Here is a 19,872-nt window from a genome sequence, read left to right as displayed (position 1 = left end):
ATGCTAAAGGCTCATGCCCTTGCCAAGGTGCTAGCTTTATAACAATGTAAGGAGAGCCTTGCTGGATCCAGCCAAAGGGCCACCTAGTCCAACATCCTGATCTCACAGTGCTTAATCAGAGGCCTATGGGAAACCCACAAGCAGGACTTGATGGTTGTTAACTTTTATTTTATTACCTGGTGGGGAAGAAAACCTACTTCAGTGAAGAGCTCCTGTTGTAACAGGCCCTCTTCTCAACCAGCTCCACCCACAGTAAATGTGCCAATGTACTGACCTTATGTTGTTACCTGGTGATGAAGGGGAACAGTGGGCATTTGCCAGGGCCCCATGGCCAGCAAGAGGGTCCACCATCCTAACAGTGCTATCATTTCCACTTTGCACAGAATATTCAAAACTTCAGATGCAAGAGAATTCTGTTTGTATGGTCTGCTTTTTCCAGGTGAGGAGGGTACAAAGGTGTTGTGTCTGCAGGTCCCCAAAATCCTAGAGCCAGAGCTCTTTCTGTCTCTGTCTGTCTGTCTGTCTCCCTCTCCCTCCCCTCTCTCTCACACACACTCACACACACACCACCCTGCCCATATAGGGATTAAAATATTTTGAATTGAATTTCTTTTTAAAATACTGGTTCACTTTCCAGTCAACTTGGCTAATATGTCAAAATATATTTTGAGCAATTCTTCACTTTTGCGTGACATAAATCCAAGAAACTCTAGGGAATTGAGCTTTAAATATCTTAAAATCACTCATGCATTTGTAGGAAGTTTATGGCCCCAAAACACAGTTTGGGTAATCTGATTACTTAAAGATTTTAAAAACTAGTGGGTAGATAATGTACCTAACATCACTATTTGTGCAACCCCGAGGCACCAAAAATAGTATGCTGAAATGCCTTTCTGTTATTTTCATGTTTAGAACATTAAATCCCATTTAAAACGTTGAAAACGCAGAAAGCATAATGAAACACCCACATGTTTTTTCAGTTTGCTGTTTCCTTTCCAGTATATGGAACATCCAAAATATATTGATGATTTGTTTTTGTTAGAAAATACAGAGGTCTTGTTTTACAACTGCCCTGATTAAGCAAGTGTGATACATAAATGCTTCCTAGGAGTAATCCTCCGTGGCGCAGAGTGGTAAGCGGCAGTAATGCAGCCGAAAACTCTGCTCATGGCCGGAGTTCAATTCCAACGGAAGGAGGAAGTCGAATCTCCGGTAAAAGGGGTCGGGGTCCACTCTGCCTTCCATCCATCCGTGCTGGGGGGTAAAGAAAGGCCGGGGAAGGAACTGGCAATCCCACCCCATATATACGGTCTGCCTAGTAAATGTCGCAAGACGTCACCCTAAGAGTCGGAAACGACTAGGAGTAATCTCCACTGAACTCAGTGGCGCTTACTTCTGACCACATTGGTACACCTTGTAAAACACATTGAGCTCTAACAAAAGATCTTAAGCTCTTTTAATTAAAAAATGCAAACAAATGTTGCAAAGGTAATACTACTAGCATGAAGTAGGAGCCCCATCCAAGAAAAGGAAAGAAGTATCCAACTGTGCTTGCTTATCCTCCTCATTCTCCTGTTTTCGCTATGCTAATCTGAAACAAACAAGGATAAACCTTGAAAGCCTCTATCACCTCATTCGCATGCCATTGCAAGGAGGGTCTGTTAGCTACTCTGCTGCTCTAGTCAATGACTTCATAGTCTGAAAAAAGTCTCAAAGTTGGGCTCCCCTTCACTACCCTACTACTTGGGGGGTTGGTGTGAAGGAAAACGAGGGGCTGGGATCCATGTGTGATGCTGCCCTTTGCTCCATGGAGGAAAGACAGGGTGTAAATGTAAAAAATATATGATATAACAGTGGAATTATGTTGTTGATATTTTTAGGAATGACAATACCAGAAGAAGATGCTGAGGTGGGACAAGGCAGCAAATATTGCTTGGTGGCAATAGGGAGGCTTCAGGTAAGTACTGGTTTCTGTAAATTGAATGCTGTGGACTGTTGAACTTCATATAAAATCCCAACTAGGATTTGGGCAATAGGCCTTCAGCAGATTTATTTATTTATTCGATTTATTAGTCGCCCATCTGGCTGGTTACCCAGCCACTCTGAGCGACGTACAAAGCAAAAACATCAGAACAACAAGAGACTAAACAATAGATCTAAAACAATAAGGTAGAGGCCAACAGTTTCAATGATAGGGCTTCTCGCCTGTGTGGTCTGAAGGTGTGTCCTCAGATGGAGCTCCTGGTGTTAAGTCTTCCTACACTGGCATAGAAACTGGTGTGGGTGATAGTCCGTTTGCAAGCCCAAAAGCAACACACACACCCCTGATCTTAATGTCCAGCAGCTCCAGCAGGGAGGAGGGCGGGGAAACAAGCCCCTCGAAATCGAAACGAATAGGGAAGTTCTTCTCGAAGAAGCTGGAGGCGCTGGGGTGTGAGCACAACCGATACCAGGGTGAAGTGGACGAAGGCCAGATGGTAGGATGGCAGCAGCTGCAGGGGCGCTTCCCGGTAAAGCCTCACCTCTTGGGCTGTGCCTGTCATGCAGCGTACAGGTACAGGAGAGCAGCCTACGGGAGAAAGACGGGGCGGCAGCTCTTTTCCCTTTCACGTTTCGCTTTCATATCCCTCGCATTGGACCAGCTTAGCAGAGGTTGGTTATTCCTCTGGCGGTTCACACCTAGCTGTCTCCAACTGAGAAGAAAACACCAGCCCATGAGGCTTTGGACCTACTATCACTTGTTCCCTCAGAGGCCTCTCGGAGACGGCAAAGGAGGAAGGCGGAGCAGCTCCGGGAAGAGATGGCTGTAGAAATCCAACAGTGCCCAGTAGAAACTTGCAGAGAGCCAGTGTGGTGCTCTGATTAGAGTGTTGGACTGGGATCTTGGGAGACCAGGGTTGAAATCCCTACTCAGCCATGAAGCTCACTGAGTGACCTTGGTCAAGGTCTCTCAGCCTAATTTACCTCACAGGGTTGTTGTGAGGATAACATGTGGAAGGTGAGAACCATGTACACCCCCATGAGCCCCTTGGAGGAAAGGTGGGACATAAATGTAACATAAATAAATAAATACTTTGACCCTCAATCCAGTTTGTTTGATAGCAATGACTTTTACACATGTTGCGTTGCAGCAGTCATGGGCTTGCCGTTGATGATGCAAAATTGGTCGCTCCAGCCAATCCTGGATCCTGGAAGGCAGTTCCACGCATTACAAATTGCTACATGTGTGGAAGTGGTGTTATACTGGTGCTTCCACATAAAATGTGGCTAGCATACAGTTGTGTAGAAGGAATACAGTGATCTGCCTTTTGCTGAGTCAGGCCATTGATCTATCTAGTTCAGTGTTATCTGCACTGACTGGCTGTGGCTCTATCTGGGCCTTGGAACTCTCCTTAGATCAAACCCCTCTCCAAGCTATCCCCCCTGTCACTAGGCCAGACCCCTTTCTGGCCCTGCTCCATGTCTTCCTTGAATGTTTTTGCCTGGCTGGAGTGTGTCCTTGAACTGTAATGATGCCTCTTGCTTTCCTGGATGGAGGGGTTTGTATGTGTGTAAACATCTGTGGCTTTTGTATGGCTGGAATGAACTTTTAGAAAGTGGGCAATATCTCAACAGGTTTCATTGTAGGCATAAAGCAGACTCAGTTGGGTTATCTTTTCCTCTTTCCCTGAAGTTGAGCATTCCTAACTGTTTTCTCCAGGTTACCAGTTCTCCAGTGTGCATGGACATGAATGGAATGTCTGTCCCCACGGAATTCTTATCAAGACACAACTCTGATGGAATCATCACCTTTGTGGATCCAAGATGCATCAGCGTTATTGGCTACCAGCCACAGGTCTTTACGGAAGATAATTTGTCCCCATATTTCTTTGACTTAAGAAAGAGCATGGCTAAAGAAGAGAGTATCTGGTTCTAAAAGGGCATGGGGGGGAAATTAAAAGCCTACAAGTCGATAACAAGTGCAATTATATGCATTTTTATTCAAAAGTAAGTCCCATAGAGATAAATGGGGCTTGCGTGTAAGCGTGTGTAGGATTGCATCCTTAAGACTATCAGTTGCTCCAAGAGATTTTTTTTCCCTCTACTTAATGCCATTAAGAACATAAGAACAGCCTGCTGAAACAGGCCAGTGGCCCATCTAGTCCAACAGCCTGTTCTCACAGCGGCTAACCAGATGTCCACAAGAAGAAGCTGAGTACACCACCACTCTCCCTTCCTGCAGTTTCCAGCAACTGACATTCAGTAGCATAATAAGGAAGGTTGAACATAGCCACTGATAGCCTGATCCTCCATTAATTTGTCTAATCCTCTTTTAAGAAGTACTTCTTTTTGTCTGTCCTGAATCTTCCAACATTCAGCTTCATTGGATGCCCCCAAGTTTACGAGACAGAGAGAAAAACCTTTCTCTATCCACTTTCTCAATTGCATATATTAGCTTTCACATTTAAGGCTCTGATCCTAATGCAGCTCAGGGGTGCTATTGAGGAATGACCTGGGGGCCTCAGCCTTGGGTCTTTTACAGTGAGCCTAAAACTCCTGCCTCCCGACCCCCTTTTAAAACTTTTTTTTAAAATCTGCTTTAGGGTGCCTGGGTGCATTGTAGAGCACAGTGCTGATGAGACATCAGCCACCCACCATCTTTTCCCAGAGGCATCTATATATATAAATTAATATACTGAAGATTTATGCAGATTTGTATCCTGGGCCTGTAGCTTGAGTCTTTTAAGTACCTAGCAACACCCCGATACAGCTTACTGCAGAACAGAGCCAGTGTGGCATAGTAGTTAGAGTATCAGACTAGGACCTGCGAGATCACAGAGTTCAAATCCTAACTCACTCATGAAACTCACTGGATGACTTTGAGTCAGTTACTTTCACACAGCCTAACATACCTCACTGGATTGTTCTAAGGAGAAAATGGGAGGGGGGGTGCTCCTTGGAAGAAAGGTGGGCAATAAATGTAACAGTACTATTCACTGGATATGTTTTGAGGCTAGGAGCAGCAGAACAAAAGCAAATCCTACTTAGAGTGGCTGCTGCATTTTGTCTTCTTTTAAAAAAAGAAAGCTGTACTGATATTGAGGCATATCCAAACTGGGTCTCCAATGCCCTGTAGAATTTGGAAACTGCTTTGTAATTTTTACTTCGTTGTTTTTCTCCTTTGTGAATGGTTTGCTAGGACCTTTTGGGAAAAGACATTTTAGAATTCTGCCATCCAGAAGATCAAAGCCATTTGAGAGAGAGCTTCCAGCAGGTAACAGTCTACTTAGAAACTCAGCCTCATTCCCCATCCTGCATTTGAACACTCACACTGTTAAGTGATGCTATCCAAATGTATAGATACATTATAGATATATTAATGTGTAGATATAATACTGACAGGCAAATATATAATCCTTATTTATAATATAAAAACAAGTAGCGTATTAGGTAACACAGGCTCTCTGTGTTAATGCTAAAATCCTCAAACACCCTCACTCATGAATCCCATTACACTAAATTTTATGAACATCTAAGTGGGTTATGGATTACTACCTTAAATAGCCATTGCACAAGTGGAATATAGGAAGCCGCCTTCTACCATGTCAGACCATTGGTTCATCTAGCTTAGTATTGCCCACACTGACTGGCAAAGACTGTCCAGGATTGTAGGTAGGACTGTCCCCTAGCCCTACCAGGAAATGCCAAGAGTTGAACCAGGGACCTTCTGCACACCATTGGGCCAGTTCACATCATGCCAAGCCACAGTGTAGGTCTGCCAACATGTGATGTGTTCCATTAGACATTTTCTAAAAGAAATGAAATCCAAGAGCAGAAACGGTAAAAGCAGCAAACAGTTGCAAATAGACCAAGGATCTGACCTTCAAGATATTGTTGGACTATGACTACAGCTCTCATCATCCCTGACCATTGGACATGCTGGCTGGGCCTGATGGGAGTTGAAGTCCAACAACATCTGGAGGGCTACAGGTTCCTCACCTCTGTCAAAAAGAACAGGCAGAATAACCCTTAAGGCTGGTGTGGGGAACCTTTGGCCCTCCAGATGTTGTTAAACAGCAATTCCCATCAACCCCAGCAAGTATGGGATGGTGGGAGCTGTCGTTCAGCAACATCTCAAGGGCCAAAGGTTCCCCACACCTGCCTTAAGGCCATCAGGGAAGGAGCTAGGTGGGCTTCCCTACAGAAAGAGTTCCATTGCTTCGGAACCACCATGAAGGAGTCACTGTCCCTGATTGCTACCAACCATAGTTGAGCCTGTTAACCAAATTTTTAAAAGGCAAGATTTTAAAATATATGCAGTGTTAGCTCAGCTCTCATCGCAGGAGACAGTGGGTGTTTTCCTGCCAATTTGGACTGGACCAAAAATACTTAAACTGTCAATTAACTTGTTTAGAAAATACCACCCGTACGATATAATTGGTTGTTAAGCAATTGTTTACTTAAAATCACCAAGAATAAATGTACAGTTCCTGAATGTTTTGGCTTTCTATGCAATGAATTCAAATGCAGCATAAAGATTCTCCAGCAGAAACATACAAACATATGGAAGCGATTCCCAGCTAAGCTTCGGGTTTCCAGAACACCAGAGATATATATAATCAGAATTCCTGTCATTGTAAGACAAATTGATTCTGATTGATCCAGCAGGTATTTTGCCAAGCAGTTTGGTGTGTTACCAGCCACACCTTCCAGATACTTTTCATGCCATATTTAACAGCAAGTGGTATGTGTTGCCTTCAGCTTGTTAGACTTCAAATTTTCCAGTTGAAATGCTGATGGTAAATTTTAATGGGCTATATATGAAGGATGAAAATGCTTTCTGTTTTATTGCCCCCAAATATTTTTGCCTAGCCCAAAAAGAATGACCCTGCTTATTCAAGATACTTATTGGCCAAAGGGTATGTGTAATTTTCATAAGGTTGTGGTTTTTGAATAGTTATTTCGATTCCTAACTAATGTGCAATAGGCTTAGCCAATCTCATTCTCCATTCATGTTGCTGGCTGGCTTGGTATTTCACAGGCTATTTCTTGTCATTGTTCTCCATTGAAATTGCTAACAGTAATTCTATCCCTTATGGTTGCCAAGCTGTTGTACATCCTATTTGCATATTCAGATTGCTGACCAGCTTGCTTTATTGCCCAAACTATTGCACACCTTTCCCACTCTGGCCTTGGCAATTTGCTTAACTTTCACACTGTGCACAAAACATCACCATTTTTATCTTTCACCTTGCCATACAGGTCTGCAAAAGAAATGTTTTATTATATTTGGGATGTTTATCTGTATATGCAATCTTTGCTCCCAAAAATGAAAGTTGGATAACTTCATTCAGGGATGTAATGGATCTCCAAAGATTTTGTTTTAATTTCTGTGATTTATTATTATGTAAGGATCCTTTTCAGATACAAATGAGATCCTCTCATCAAAGGCCCCAGTGACTGATACTGTATGTTGTTACAAGATTAATGGATGTGCAATAAGCCATAGAAAACTGGACATTTTCGAATTGCTGGCCTTATCAGGAGCAGTTTAGTGCAAGTCCCTCCAGGGAGGGCTTTTGGAGTGTTTGGCCAGTGGCCAGTATCTGTTTCAGGGTTTTCACATCCTGGTGAAGATAAAGTCATTTGTCAGGGGTGGGAAAAATTAAGTCTGAACGAGACACTCAGCGGCCAAAAATAACAAGTAGAATTTTGTATCAAAAGTCAGAGAGGATGGCTATCTAATATCCATTAGGAAATGGTTCAGCTGGACATTTACACACAAGTTCTGTTTCATTTTATGATCCCATTGTTGGGTGTGGCGGTAGAAAGTTGTTGTTCAAAGGATATGCCTCATCTGATTGAAGCTAGAGATTTGTTTTAAATAAAACATTAGCTCTCTGGAGTTTTTTTCTCCCAGGCCCAGAATTTCTGGGAACTGTAAAAAAAAATATATATCCCCTCTTTTCCAATTCTGCCTGTTCTATTTGTGACTGGAGATTCCACTCAGATTCCATTCAGTTTATAGCAGCTCCCTTAACCAATTGATCCAAAGAGACAATGGTCAGGTCCACACCATATATTTAAAGCATTATGATACCACTTTAATAGTCATGGAGAATCCTGGGACCTGTAGTTTGTTAAGGGTGCTGGCAATGGTAGCTCTTGAGGTTAGGATCCTTAACAAACTACAGTTCCCAGGCTTCTCCATGACTGTTAAAGTTATAGTGCTTTAAATGTATGGTATGGACATGAGCGGTGTGGTGTGGTACACAGATCTCCATACAGGGAGACTTGAGTTCAAAATTCCCACTCAGCCATGACTCTCACTCTTGTTATTGAGACTGATCTACCTCATTGGGTTGTTGAGAGGATAACAAAGAGGGACAATGTACTTGAATTCCTTGGACAAATAGGATACAAATGTAATAATATATAATACTAACTCGCTGTGATGAAGTAGGTTCCATTCAGGTAAACAAAGTGGAAGATGTCTGTTTGGAAACCCCAATGCAAATGTACAAGGGAAAGAACTCCACAGTGGGAAGTAGGTGGCCATCTTGAGACTGAGGGTCATGTCAACTTAGTCCATGCCTTGAAGATGAGAAGGCCCTGTCTGCTATTTCCCTGACAAATATGTAGTTGGATTTAAGTTGAACTGTGAACTGTATATATCAAGGAGGCCATCCGGTTAAGAAGATCCATGCCAGTGCCTGCAAAGGAACCATTAATGTTTGTGTGTACTTAAGGTATATGCGTATCAACGTTTTCTGTTATTTTGGCTGATGAGGCAAGTTACTGTTCAGTTGTACAAGCAGTTTACCTTGTCAACTGGAGGATCAACAGAACTATGCAAAAAAAGCAGCAGCAGCAGCAGCAGCTTCAGTTGTGTATACGGCTCCCCTACCATCACATATATTGTTCCTTTGGACCGCAACATATAATATTAGTTACTGATATCACACCCACCGCCTTCTCTCCATGATTTTTACAATGGCTTCCACAGGTTGTTAAACTGAAAGGCCAGGTGCTCTCTGTGATGTATCGCTTTCGTACCAAGAACCGGGAATGGATGTTAATCCGGACCAGCAGCTTCACATTTCAGAACCCTTATTCAGATGAGATTGAATACATCATCTGCACCAACACTAATGTAAAGTATGTGGTTTGTCCTTAAAATCTGAAATTTCCCAATGCGTTACCTGCTCCAAAACATTTTTTATATCCTTGTTTTTAGCTGCGCCATATGTGTGTGTTTCTAAAGACAAAGTTATACCAGAGTTATGCTGACTTTCTGTGCCATCCTGCACATTACGTGACAGTCAACCCAAGCTTCTCACTGAGTGTACACTTAGGAACATAGGAAACTGCCTTATATGGAGTCAGACTATTGGTCCATCTACCTGGAGATGCCTGGGATTAAACCTCGGATCTTCTGCATATAAATCTGAGCTATTGTCCTCCCTTGACAAGCTAACACAGGTTTTTTGGATGTGCTATACTTGTATGATACATGTGTCTCCATTCACACTTGGCATTCTTATGCATACATTCAGCAATCTTAATGTGCACCTAGGAAAATTGTAATGTGCAAAGTGATCCTTCTATGCCTAGGTGTCAGAGCCCAGTAGGGTCAATCACTGTGGTCCAAACAGGCTGGTAGTCAGGTTCTGGAGCAGGCCAGAGCAAGACAGGTATTAATTGAGCACCTTCTCTCACAGATGAACTGCTCAGACTGAGAAGCCAAGCTCAGGAGAGTTCTTTTATAAGTTCAACAGGTCTGCTATTGGTTTCCCAGGTGACCTGGTTCCCTCTGCCCTGACTGGCTGCAGTTTCCCTTTCCACCACTGGTTGGGGGGAGGCACTGTAGAGCAGTAAAACTCAAGCCAGCCAGTCCCTACACCGGTAAGCTGCCCTGTTGATGCTGAGAGTAAGGCATCAACAGAACCAAATAGACTTGTTACTTTGTACAATCAAATTCCATGTATGCTTACGGAGATCGAGCAGCCGTTACCCAAATTCTGTAGTCTGCAACCCGAAAAAGAGTCCTCTAGCGCCTTAAAAAGTTTTTAACAAATTTGTGGCATAAGTTTTCAGTGGACTATAGGCAGCTTCATTTGATCCTTGAAGTATTATCCTCAACTGGCAGAACAACGTAATCATGAGTACAGGGGGAGATGGAGGGGGTGATGGAAATACTTGCAGGGACAGCCCTATAATGAGGCAGAATGAATCCTCCACCTCCTCACCTTGCTCTGAGAATAAGGAAGGGGGTCTTTCTTCAGAGCTAGGCATTCTGGGCCAGGAAAAAGCTGCCACATCAGTTAGGGAGGCATTTTAAACTTAGACTATTATTTTTCAGCTTTTTAAAAAAACAAAACCCTAAGTTTAAAAACTCTTTGTAGCCACAGCAGCAGCACAAGCATTCTTCTGGACACCTCGCCCGGAATGCCTGGCTCTGAAGAAGGACCCTCTGCCCCCTCAGCCCTTTCTCAGAGCGAAGCAAGAGAAGGGGGAGGGGATGACAGAGGAGCCATATGCCAGGCCTGAACCCCTGCTCCAAATACCAGGCTAGATTCACACCATATATTTAAAGCACATTTAATGCACACGGCTTCCTCCAAAGAATCCTGGGAACTGTAGTTTGTTAAGGGTGCTAGGAATTGTAGCTCTGTGATGGTAAACTACAGTTCCCAGGATTCTTTGGAGGAAGCCGTGTGCGTTAAATGTGCTTTAAATGTATAGTATGGAACTGACACCTGAGGCTGGACTGGTGTCTAAACTGTTTATGGTAGTGGTGGTGTTTTTTAATCCTCCTTCATCTCTATGCTATATTTTGTTTTCCTAAGTTGTTTTTATGCTTACTGTTTTTTAATCGTCTGTTGTTGTTTCTTCTTCCCCTTTAATGTGGTTTTAAAAGTTTTGTTTTTCTGACGCGTAAGCCATATTGAGGGCCTGACTGAGGTCCAAAGAGGGGTTAGAAACTTGACAATAAATCAGTGTCTGTTCCACATCGGCAGACTGGAGAAGCAGAAGGAGCGAACACTGACAAACAAGTTTCTGTTCCTGTATCATCCAGAAGCCTGGCCTTTAAATTAGCTAGTGTTGACTGTTCTGCCAGCGTTTCCCTTTCAAGGCTGCGTACACAGGCCCTGCAGTGCATTCTGAGAGAAATGAAGTGGTAGGGGCCTTCCCTGGATCCTGTCATAGCTATCCTCAGTTGGCTTCACAAAACAAGTCAGTCTTGTTGCCCTAATATGGTGGTTGGCCATTGCTAGGACTCCGGCTAATGCATTGTTATTATGCTTTCCTCATGAAACAGTAATGTTAAAGATGATGTGACAACCTTTCTTTTTTTGGGAAAAAGCAGCTATAGAATTATAAATATTAGAAGGAGCTAAGATGTTGATAATTTTTACGGATTGTTCATCTTTTGAGAGTTTTGCCCATAAAGATAAAAAGCCTGTCTTGGTTGGCATCTGTTGACCTCTATGTCAAAATGTGATAAGCCATTTTCTAACAGTGATGGATGGTTCAGGATTTCTCTTAACTGTCGTTGGCTGTGTCACTATGATGCTACGGTTGGCAGGTTGCCATTGGCTGAATTGCTGTGACCTAACAGATGCTACACAAGCATTCTTGGGCAGATGCCAAGTCCCCAGTGCCCTGGTAGTACCTCTTAAAACAAATTCTGGTGCTCAGTACTTGACATCCACCATTTTAATTTCTCATAATGCCCACGATATAACATTGCTATGGAGCACTGTGGGTAATTTAAATGATTGTCCTGCCATTATAAATTCCCACAATACCCCAGAACAATACTACACCAGTGGCATTGTCGGAAATTAAAGTGGTGGCTGCCCAATGCCAACTGTAGGAGAACTGCCCCTGCTGGGTAAACCCTCCAGCAGTGTCTACCGACATAGGACAAAGCCTATCAGGGAGCACTGTACCAAGGACCATCTCAAACCTGGAGTTAGTCGTGGTTTTATCACTCGGCCTAGCTAAATACTAAGCAGGGTACTGGCATTTTCCAAAAGCTCTCTGCAGCTTCTTTATATGCAGTTGATATGCAGTATTCCTGTTGACTATTTAAAGACTAAGTGCAATTACCTGTCCCACTCCTTTAGACTGAGATTTGTTGTTAAAAGAGGCAGATACATATAAATGTATTTCAATAATAAATCTAGTTAGTGACTGTTAATGTTTTTATAAGAACTCTCAGACCAGAAAAGAAAGGAAAAAATGGTATAAAGTTCCCTGGCTTAAAATCAAGAGGCTATCTGAATACGAATCAGAGTGAAAAACTATCCATAACTATCAGAGTAAAAAAATAAAATCAGTGGCTATATTTATTTATTTTTAATTCTTGCGGAGGATTGAGGCTGTAGGGGGAGCTGATGACTGCATTAGTTGGTTGTGTTTATTTGATATTGCCTTCCGGCTTGAAGCCATCAGTTTTCCATATCTGCTTTCTGAGTGGAAAGACAACTAAACATTAAGTTCAAATGTTCACTTATTTCCCTGCCAAAAACAAAAAGAATAAATAAAGTTTATTTTGGGCACAGCCATCCAAAATGAACTTCCTGGAGAGGCAAAGGATTTAATATTCAGCATTTATGCTATGTTGTGCTCCAAAGGAGAGTCCCATGAAAAATTTAGTCTTCCCACTACGTTCCCATCTGTATTGACTTAGAATAACTTTCAGCAAAAGAAAACATGGCAAGCGCATTTGTTCCACTAAAAATACAAGCTCTAAACATCTTGAATAGTCCTTTTGCCCCTTTCCCTCACACATTACAACAGAGTAAGAGATGCTTCTCCATAGTATGATGAAAACATCAGAACTGTCAAGGAATAGGATTCCTCTTCATCAGGTGAGGGAGGCAAGGACTCCCAAGCAGAAGGGAGAAGGGTGTACAGAGGCACTGCTACTAGAAGAATCTGTGGGGCTAGTGCCCCCCCCCAGCCTAAGGATGTGGAAAGGTCATCCTCTGACTCCAAGAACTCCGCTGTGGAAGACCTGAACCTTCCCCCACGCCATTGCAGTAGGAGGTCTCTAGATGAGGCTGGGCTCCTTTAAATCAAGCAGCATCTTGCAATCTTGCAGATTGTTCCTTGCTGGAGGAACGTCAGAGTTCTGTGTTTCCCAGAGTGTAGCCGGAACCCTGTCTCATGTCTAGCCTAAACCTAACTTTGTCCTACATCCTGGTTGAGCAGGACGAGAGCCATGCCAGGTTAGATCAAGGGCCTATCTAGTCTAGTATCCCTTTTCCCACAGGTTGCCTCTAGGAAGCCCACAGAGGTGATCACCCTCCTACACTGTGTCTCCTCAGCAACTGGCATGCTCATGGAGGTTCAGCATAGCCATCATCACTAATAATCTCAGTGAAATTGTCAGATACTTGTTTAAAGCCATCTGCATTGGGGAGGTTGCCACATTTTGTAGCAATTTCCATAAGCTGACTATGTGCCATGTCAAGTAGTACTTCCTTTTGTGTGTCCTGAATCTCCCAGTATTCAGTTTCATTGGATGACACCAAGTTTTAGTATTATGATAGTACTATGGGAGATAGAGGAAAAAAACTCTATTGGAGGGGACTGATGAGATCTAGCCATGTGATTCTAAAATTTCTGCTTGTCATTCTTCATCCTGTTGGCAGTGAATTCCATTAATCCATGGGAGAAGCCCAATCTGGATCTTTCTGCAGTGCCCACATACACCTGTCTTCTGCCCTGCCCAGGCAAGGTTAAGATGGATGACTAACAGAGGAGTAGTAGTTGTTGTTATTTATTTATTTATTTATCAAATAGATAATCTATTTATTTATTGCATTTATATACCGCCTCATAGCCGAAGCTCTCTGGGTGGTTTACAACAATTAAAAACAAGTATACAAATTTAAACCCATACCAAATTTAAACCCATAAAAACCGATAGGCAAGTTAAAAACGTGCTATTCAAATGCTGTTAAAAAATGCCTGGGAGAAGAGGAAAGGCTTGACCTGGTGCCGAAAAGATAATAGTATTGGCACCAGGCACACCTTGTCAAACATGTCATTCCATAATTTGGAGGCCACCACTGAGAAGGCCCTCTCCTTTGTTGCCATCCTTTGAGCTTTCCTTGGAGTAGGCATCCAGAGGAGGGCCTTCGATGTTGAGCGTAGTGTACAGGTGGGTTCGTGTTGGGAGAGGCGTTCCATCAGGTATTGTGGTCCCAAGCCATGTAAGGCTTTATAGGTTAAAACCAGCACCTTGAATTGAGCTCAGAAACAAACAGGCAGCCAATGCAAGTGGGCCAGAATCGGTTTTATATGTTTGGACCGTCTGGTCCCTGTTACCAATCTGGCCGCTGCATTTTGCACAAGCTGCAGTTTCCAAACCGTTTTCAAAGGCAGCCCCATGTAGAGCGCATTGCAGTAATCTAACTTGGAGTTTACCAGAGCATGGACAACTGAAGCCAGGTTATCCCTGTCCAGATAGGGGCGTAGCTGGGCCACCAACCGGAGTTGGTAAAAGGCACTCCGTGCCACCGAAGCTACCTGAGCCTCAAGTGACAGAGATGGTCCTAGGAGAACCCCCAAGCTATGAACCTGCTCTTTCAGGGAGAGTGCGACCCCATCCAGGACAGGTTGGACATCCACCATCTGGTCAGATGAACCACCCACTAACAGCATCTCAGTCTTGTCTGGATTGAGCCTCAGTTTATTAGCCCACATCCAGTCCATTGTTGCAGCCAGACACCGATTCAGCACATTGACAGCCTCACCTGAAGAGTTCCAAATGCTTTCGCTTTCCTTGTTAGGGAGGGTGCTTCATCCACTTGATCATTGTAAGTATTCTTCCCTGCCCCTTTGCCGATGTTAGGAGCAACCTAAACAGTTTGTCCTATGCATCACCTGCATGGTTGCCTCATTCACATTGTGCATTATACCACGTCAAACTATTTGACTATCTTGCCCGGTATCATTTGCTTTGACTAGCAGCGACTCTCCAGGATCCTTGGCAGAGATATTTCGTATCTCCTGCTATCTACGATCCTTTGATCATTTTACCTAGAGATGTTGGGGATTGAACCTGGGGGCTTCTGCACACTAAGCGGGTCCTCTGCCTCAGAGCTGCTGCCCCTTCCCACATGCTCCACAGCAACACTGGGTTTCACCACATGCACCACTGAGCATGAGATGTGAAAGGGGCCAATTTCTTAAATTTTCTGTATGGACAGATAACAAGAAAGGTGTTTCGTGAGCATTACGAATATGAATGAAGCTTGTCTGAAAAGGGTTTTTTTAATTGACATGCAAATCTCATATGATTAATGGATTAAGATTTCTTTAATTGGATGACAGACCTAACATGGACTGGTCCTAACTGAAAATATCCATGTGGAGAGAAAACTGTATGGTATATCAACTAGCCTTAACAGGTTTCAAATAAACTGTATTTTGGCATTTCCTTAAAAGCACCTGACACCGGACATAGATTATGTCTGCATCTGAGAGATTTATACAGGCATTTTTCTGATGGATTTCTCTACCTGATTCTGTTTCACTTCACCTCCCCTTTATTGGATGTGTCAATTTCCTTTGATGTAGGCTCTGTAGCTACTGCACAGTGTAATTTACTTCCAAAGTTCTCCTAATTGGATTAAAGATATCGCCTGCAGGGTGCCCCTTATGCATTCAAATGGCTTTATTTCCTTCAGTCTTAGTAGGTTGCAATTGACATTTCAGTTTTTTTTCAATTGCCTGCTGCAAAGAAGCAGGAGCTTTCTGTTGCACTTCTTCCAAATGTCCTTTTCTTTAAATTGAAAAAAATATTTATTGCTAGAATACAATTTATGGGGGAAAGGTTACAACTACCTGCAAGTGTCTAATCATGGCACTCCTAGCCCAGAAGTGTCTCCTGCTTTTTCCTTCCTGGTCCCCTCAGTCACCCTTCTTTCCTCACCTACTCTGGGGCAAAATTTAAAACTCTGCTTCCTTTAACCAGCAAGGAAAGTGCAGTTTGGACCAAGAATGAACAGGACGAGGAGGTGCACGATGGGTATTTTGCTGGCAAGTCAACAGCCAGCCAAACCATCATCTTGTCTTAAATATAGCACCACAGCCTCGAAGGAACCTACAGCGATAGTTTCTCTTTCCTGTTCCCAGGCAACTTCAGCAGCAACAAGCAGAGCTTGAAGTACACCAGAGAGATGGACTGTCATCATATGACTTATCTCAGGTGAGACATACCTGGCAAGGCAATCTCTCTTTTGATTTTGATTTTTTTTTGGTATACAAAAATAGCAGGAAGGAGATATCTAAACAACAGAACTTACTAGCCTAGTTTCCACATAACATTAAGCCAAACTATGGCTTACCATAAACAAGCTAGTGTGCTGGTACAGGCACTTCACTCATCCCCCATTTCTGCTGCCGCCATGGTTCGGCTTAGTGTTGCATACGAATCTGGGCTCATGCTTTGTCTTGCTCCAAACCAACCATAAGCTGTAACCAAGGTTTGCTCTTGGCTTACCAATAATGTTTTCTCCCTTTCAAGGGGAAATAAGTAATGAACCTGACTTCAGATGTAGCACTAAGCCAAAGCATGGCTTAGCTCCTAGTAACACAACAGCAACATGGGAGGAGGGAAATGACCACAAGTTTTTCCCTGTGCACCAGCACACTTGCTCATTTACAGTAAGTCATAGTTTGGCTTTGTGTTATGTGCGAACCAGGCCACTGTGTCAAATGTAATATCTGCATTTACTACTGCAGCTGTTGCTTGATGTGCCTTTGCCTTTGTTGGGTCCATACCTGACAAGCAAAAAATATACTGTAAAATTACTCCTAGGAGATTCCGCCGTCATTCATTGTTTCCTCTGAGTTACTTGAAACAGACAATGCTGACAATTCAGAGTATAACCATTTTTATCTTCCTGTGCAGAAGGAACTGGGCAGAGAGCAGCTTCTTGAAAGGAAGCATCTTCCACTGTTTCATTTTGGAGTTTATAGAATAATCCCCATTTTTTTTTCTTCTCATACAGGGGCAAACCTGTGAGGAATGGCAATATTTTAAATCTAACTAAAAGCCCAGTTCAGGTAGTCAGGATCTTTTTCTTTTTTTTTCCTGGTGGAGTCTGGTATAATCTCAGGAAGACTCTGTGTGATCTTGGGGGAGAATCAGGTGAATCATATGTACATTAGAGTGTCAGGCCTCAGACAAGCTCTGAAACAAGCTGCAGCTCGGGGTCCAAATCCAGCATGGGCAGACTAAGGTCTAAAGGGCTTCAGGCAGATGGAGTGGCGAGGCAAATGAGATGAGTTGCTCTGACAGAGGAGTTGACTTGGGTGTCAGAGTTTTATAAGGGGAAACTGCAACAAAAAGTAGTGTGAAGTGCTCTGGTTCAGGGTTCTAGTTGGCCAGCCATGCCCTTTACCAGGATACTCCATCCCAATCCTCTTCCCCACACTTTTCTAGATCCCCCCCTGACACACAGATACGTAGTATTCTGTGGTTGCTGAGCATATTCAGTTCTCACTAAGCTGTTTTTGTGTCCCATCCCCCCCATATACACACACTTACTTAGTTTTTCTTTTCTTTTCCAAAACATTTTTGTATTTCTGCAGTCTTGGGTTCCCCAAGTCTGTCGATACTTGCACGTGGATGATGCTGTCTTGGCTACATAATGATCAGGACTCTGAGAAATGAGTTCATTATTAGTATATATGATAAGGCCTGGTGGTTTCCAGTTGGCTTATGGAATCAATTGACCAGATACAGGCTGGAACCAGGGTGCCCTTGACTTATATAGCCTAATGTGCTGCAGGAGCAGAGCATTGCTAGCACAAGAAGTAAAGTGCCGGCTGCCAGAATCCCTGGTTTGAGAGAGAGACAAACCCCACAGTTCTTTGCAGTGAATGATTCATCCATCACACATACAAAATGTATTTTGCTTGGTACCCAGCATGCCTGCGCCAGGTGCCCAGGCCCAGACACCTCCACATAAAAGACCTTAACACATAATCCAGAGGTGAGCAACAATCCAACTGAACAGCTGGATCCAGATCAAGCCCATCCCCTACAGGCCATTTTTGATAAGTGGGTGACCAATCACTTGACATCATATGAACTGAGAGATTTGAAGTTCATGCCAAGGAAGCAGGCAGATGTTATTCTCCAATATCTAAAGCTGTGAACACAGTAGTCGCCTACAGCAAAGTGTTTCCGTTACCCACACCTGGAGGGGGAACGGGTTGATCTGCCGAACACTTGCAAAATCTCTTTGAGGCTAATTAAAAAAAAAAAAAAGGACTTGTGCTGATCCCCACCAGGTTTTACAGTAAAAAGGCACCGGGTTTGACTAGCATTGTGTGCCCCATTTTGAGAAAAGAGGTGGAGACGCCCTGGAACTGGCAGAACAGTGAGTATGTTTCTACCCTTGGTGCAGTGATAGGAGATAAGTCTCTGCTTGTTCTTTGATAGTAAAAGGCATCAGCAGAAGCTTGTTTCCGATATTAGTGTTGTCGTTCCACACAGTAAGATCAGAAATATGCCTCTGCCTGCTGTCTTTTAAAGAGCCGTCAGAGGCTTATCACCAGTCTTGGCCATAAAGGGAAGTGTGACTTTCTTCTCTCTGCCTGTTTCAAATAGGTACCTGTTCCAAGTATACAGTCTAATGTTCATGAGGGTGGGAAACCAGTGGAGAAACCCGATGCCATCTTCTCCCAAGAGAGGGATCCAAGGTTTGCTGAGATGTTTGCAGGCATAACTACTTGTAAGTAAACTTCTCTGCTCTTTAGACTGGTGGCTTCTTAAATTGCTGTTATGTGCAATCCTTTATTCTGATGTTAAGTACTTGTTGTATCATGAAAAGATATAGACCAAACACCCCCTTCTAAAGGAAAACACATTGTGTTTGGGAGGGGGGCAGTTGCGGATGGCCGACAGGTCCCAAGCAATTAGGTTTCCATATTGGGGATGGAGGAGGTCTCAGTCAAATTGGGGCCAGAGTCAAGTAACTAGCAGAGATCAAGTGCTGTATGCAGCAGCTGAAGGGCATGAAGCAAGCAGAGTAGTCTGAGGCAGGCAGGAAATCAAGTTCCAAAGGGAGCAATGGGTGGCAAAGCAAGTAGGTGTTCAGCTTGACAGAAGGATCCTTTCACAGCAAGACTAGTTACTCAGGCAGAAGGCCCAGTCTCAGGGCTTGCCTTTATAGGGCTTGGTGGAGCTGGATTTGTCCCTGTGGTCAGCTGGCTGAGCATTCAGTCAGGGGGCGGGACTCATTCTGCAGTCTAGATGGCACCCTTGAGAAAACACAGCTCAGTCTGCTAGGTTTGTGTGACGAACAAAGCCCTGGTGCTAGTGACAGGTTCGTGCACAAGCTAAGTAAGCTATAGCTTAGGGCAGCCTTTCCCAACCAGGGTGCCTCCAGATGTTGTTGGACTACAACTCCCATCAGCCCCTGCCAGTGTGGTCAGGGACAATGGGAGCTGGTCCAACAACATCTAGAGCAGCCTTTCCCAACCAGTGTGCCTCCAGATGTTGTTGGACCACAACTCCCATCAGCCTCAGCTAGCATTGTCAATGGTCAGGAAGATGGGAGTTGTAGTCCAACAACATCTGGAGGCACACTGGTTGGGAAAGGCTGGCTTAGGGCCTCAGATTATGAGGGACCTCTAATTCAAAAAAAGAGAGAGCTAAATTTCAATATACATATTTTAGTTAAATTGTTTTTAGTGGTATCCTTACTTATGTACCAGTATATATGAAAATATAAAGCTTTTTTTATTTCTACTTTCAATGTCCTTTCTGTTAAAACAGTACACATTTTTTCATGGTAATGCTTTGGGGAGCTTCCCCAACCCATGCTTAAAGCCAACCACTTGCTTACTCGATCCTTG

The 19,872-nt window shown here is 43.5% G+C and overlaps 1 protein-coding gene across 7 annotated transcripts in view; it reads left to right on the top strand.

Annotated features, from left to right (window-relative positions):
• Window positions 1-19,872, top strand: part of ARNT2 (aryl hydrocarbon receptor nuclear translocator 2) — a 211,745-nt gene that overhangs the window by 170,546 nt on the left and 21,327 nt on the right. For all 7 annotated transcript variants that reach the window (XM_061595760.1, XM_061595761.1, XM_061595764.1 and 4 more), the window contains 6 exons: window positions 1,881-1,957; window positions 3,701-3,835; window positions 5,180-5,254; window positions 8,987-9,138; window positions 16,138-16,210; window positions 18,623-18,746. In XM_061595760.1, the coding sequence (XP_061451744.1) occupies window positions 1,881-1,957; window positions 3,701-3,835; window positions 5,180-5,254; window positions 8,987-9,138; window positions 16,138-16,210; window positions 18,623-18,746 (636 nt within the window). The remainder of the gene's footprint in view (window positions 1-1,880; window positions 1,958-3,700; window positions 3,836-5,179; window positions 5,255-8,986; window positions 9,139-16,137; window positions 16,211-18,622; window positions 18,747-19,872) is intronic.

This window comes from Rhineura floridana, chromosome 14 (genome assembly GCF_030035675.1).
Source record: "Rhineura floridana isolate rRhiFlo1 chromosome 14, rRhiFlo1.hap2, whole genome shotgun sequence".
Classification (NCBI taxonomy): domain Eukaryota; kingdom Metazoa; phylum Chordata; class Lepidosauria; order Squamata; family Rhineuridae; genus Rhineura; species Rhineura floridana.
The sequence above is the reverse complement of the archived record's forward strand: the minus strand, read 5'-3'. Positions and strand labels throughout refer to the sequence as shown.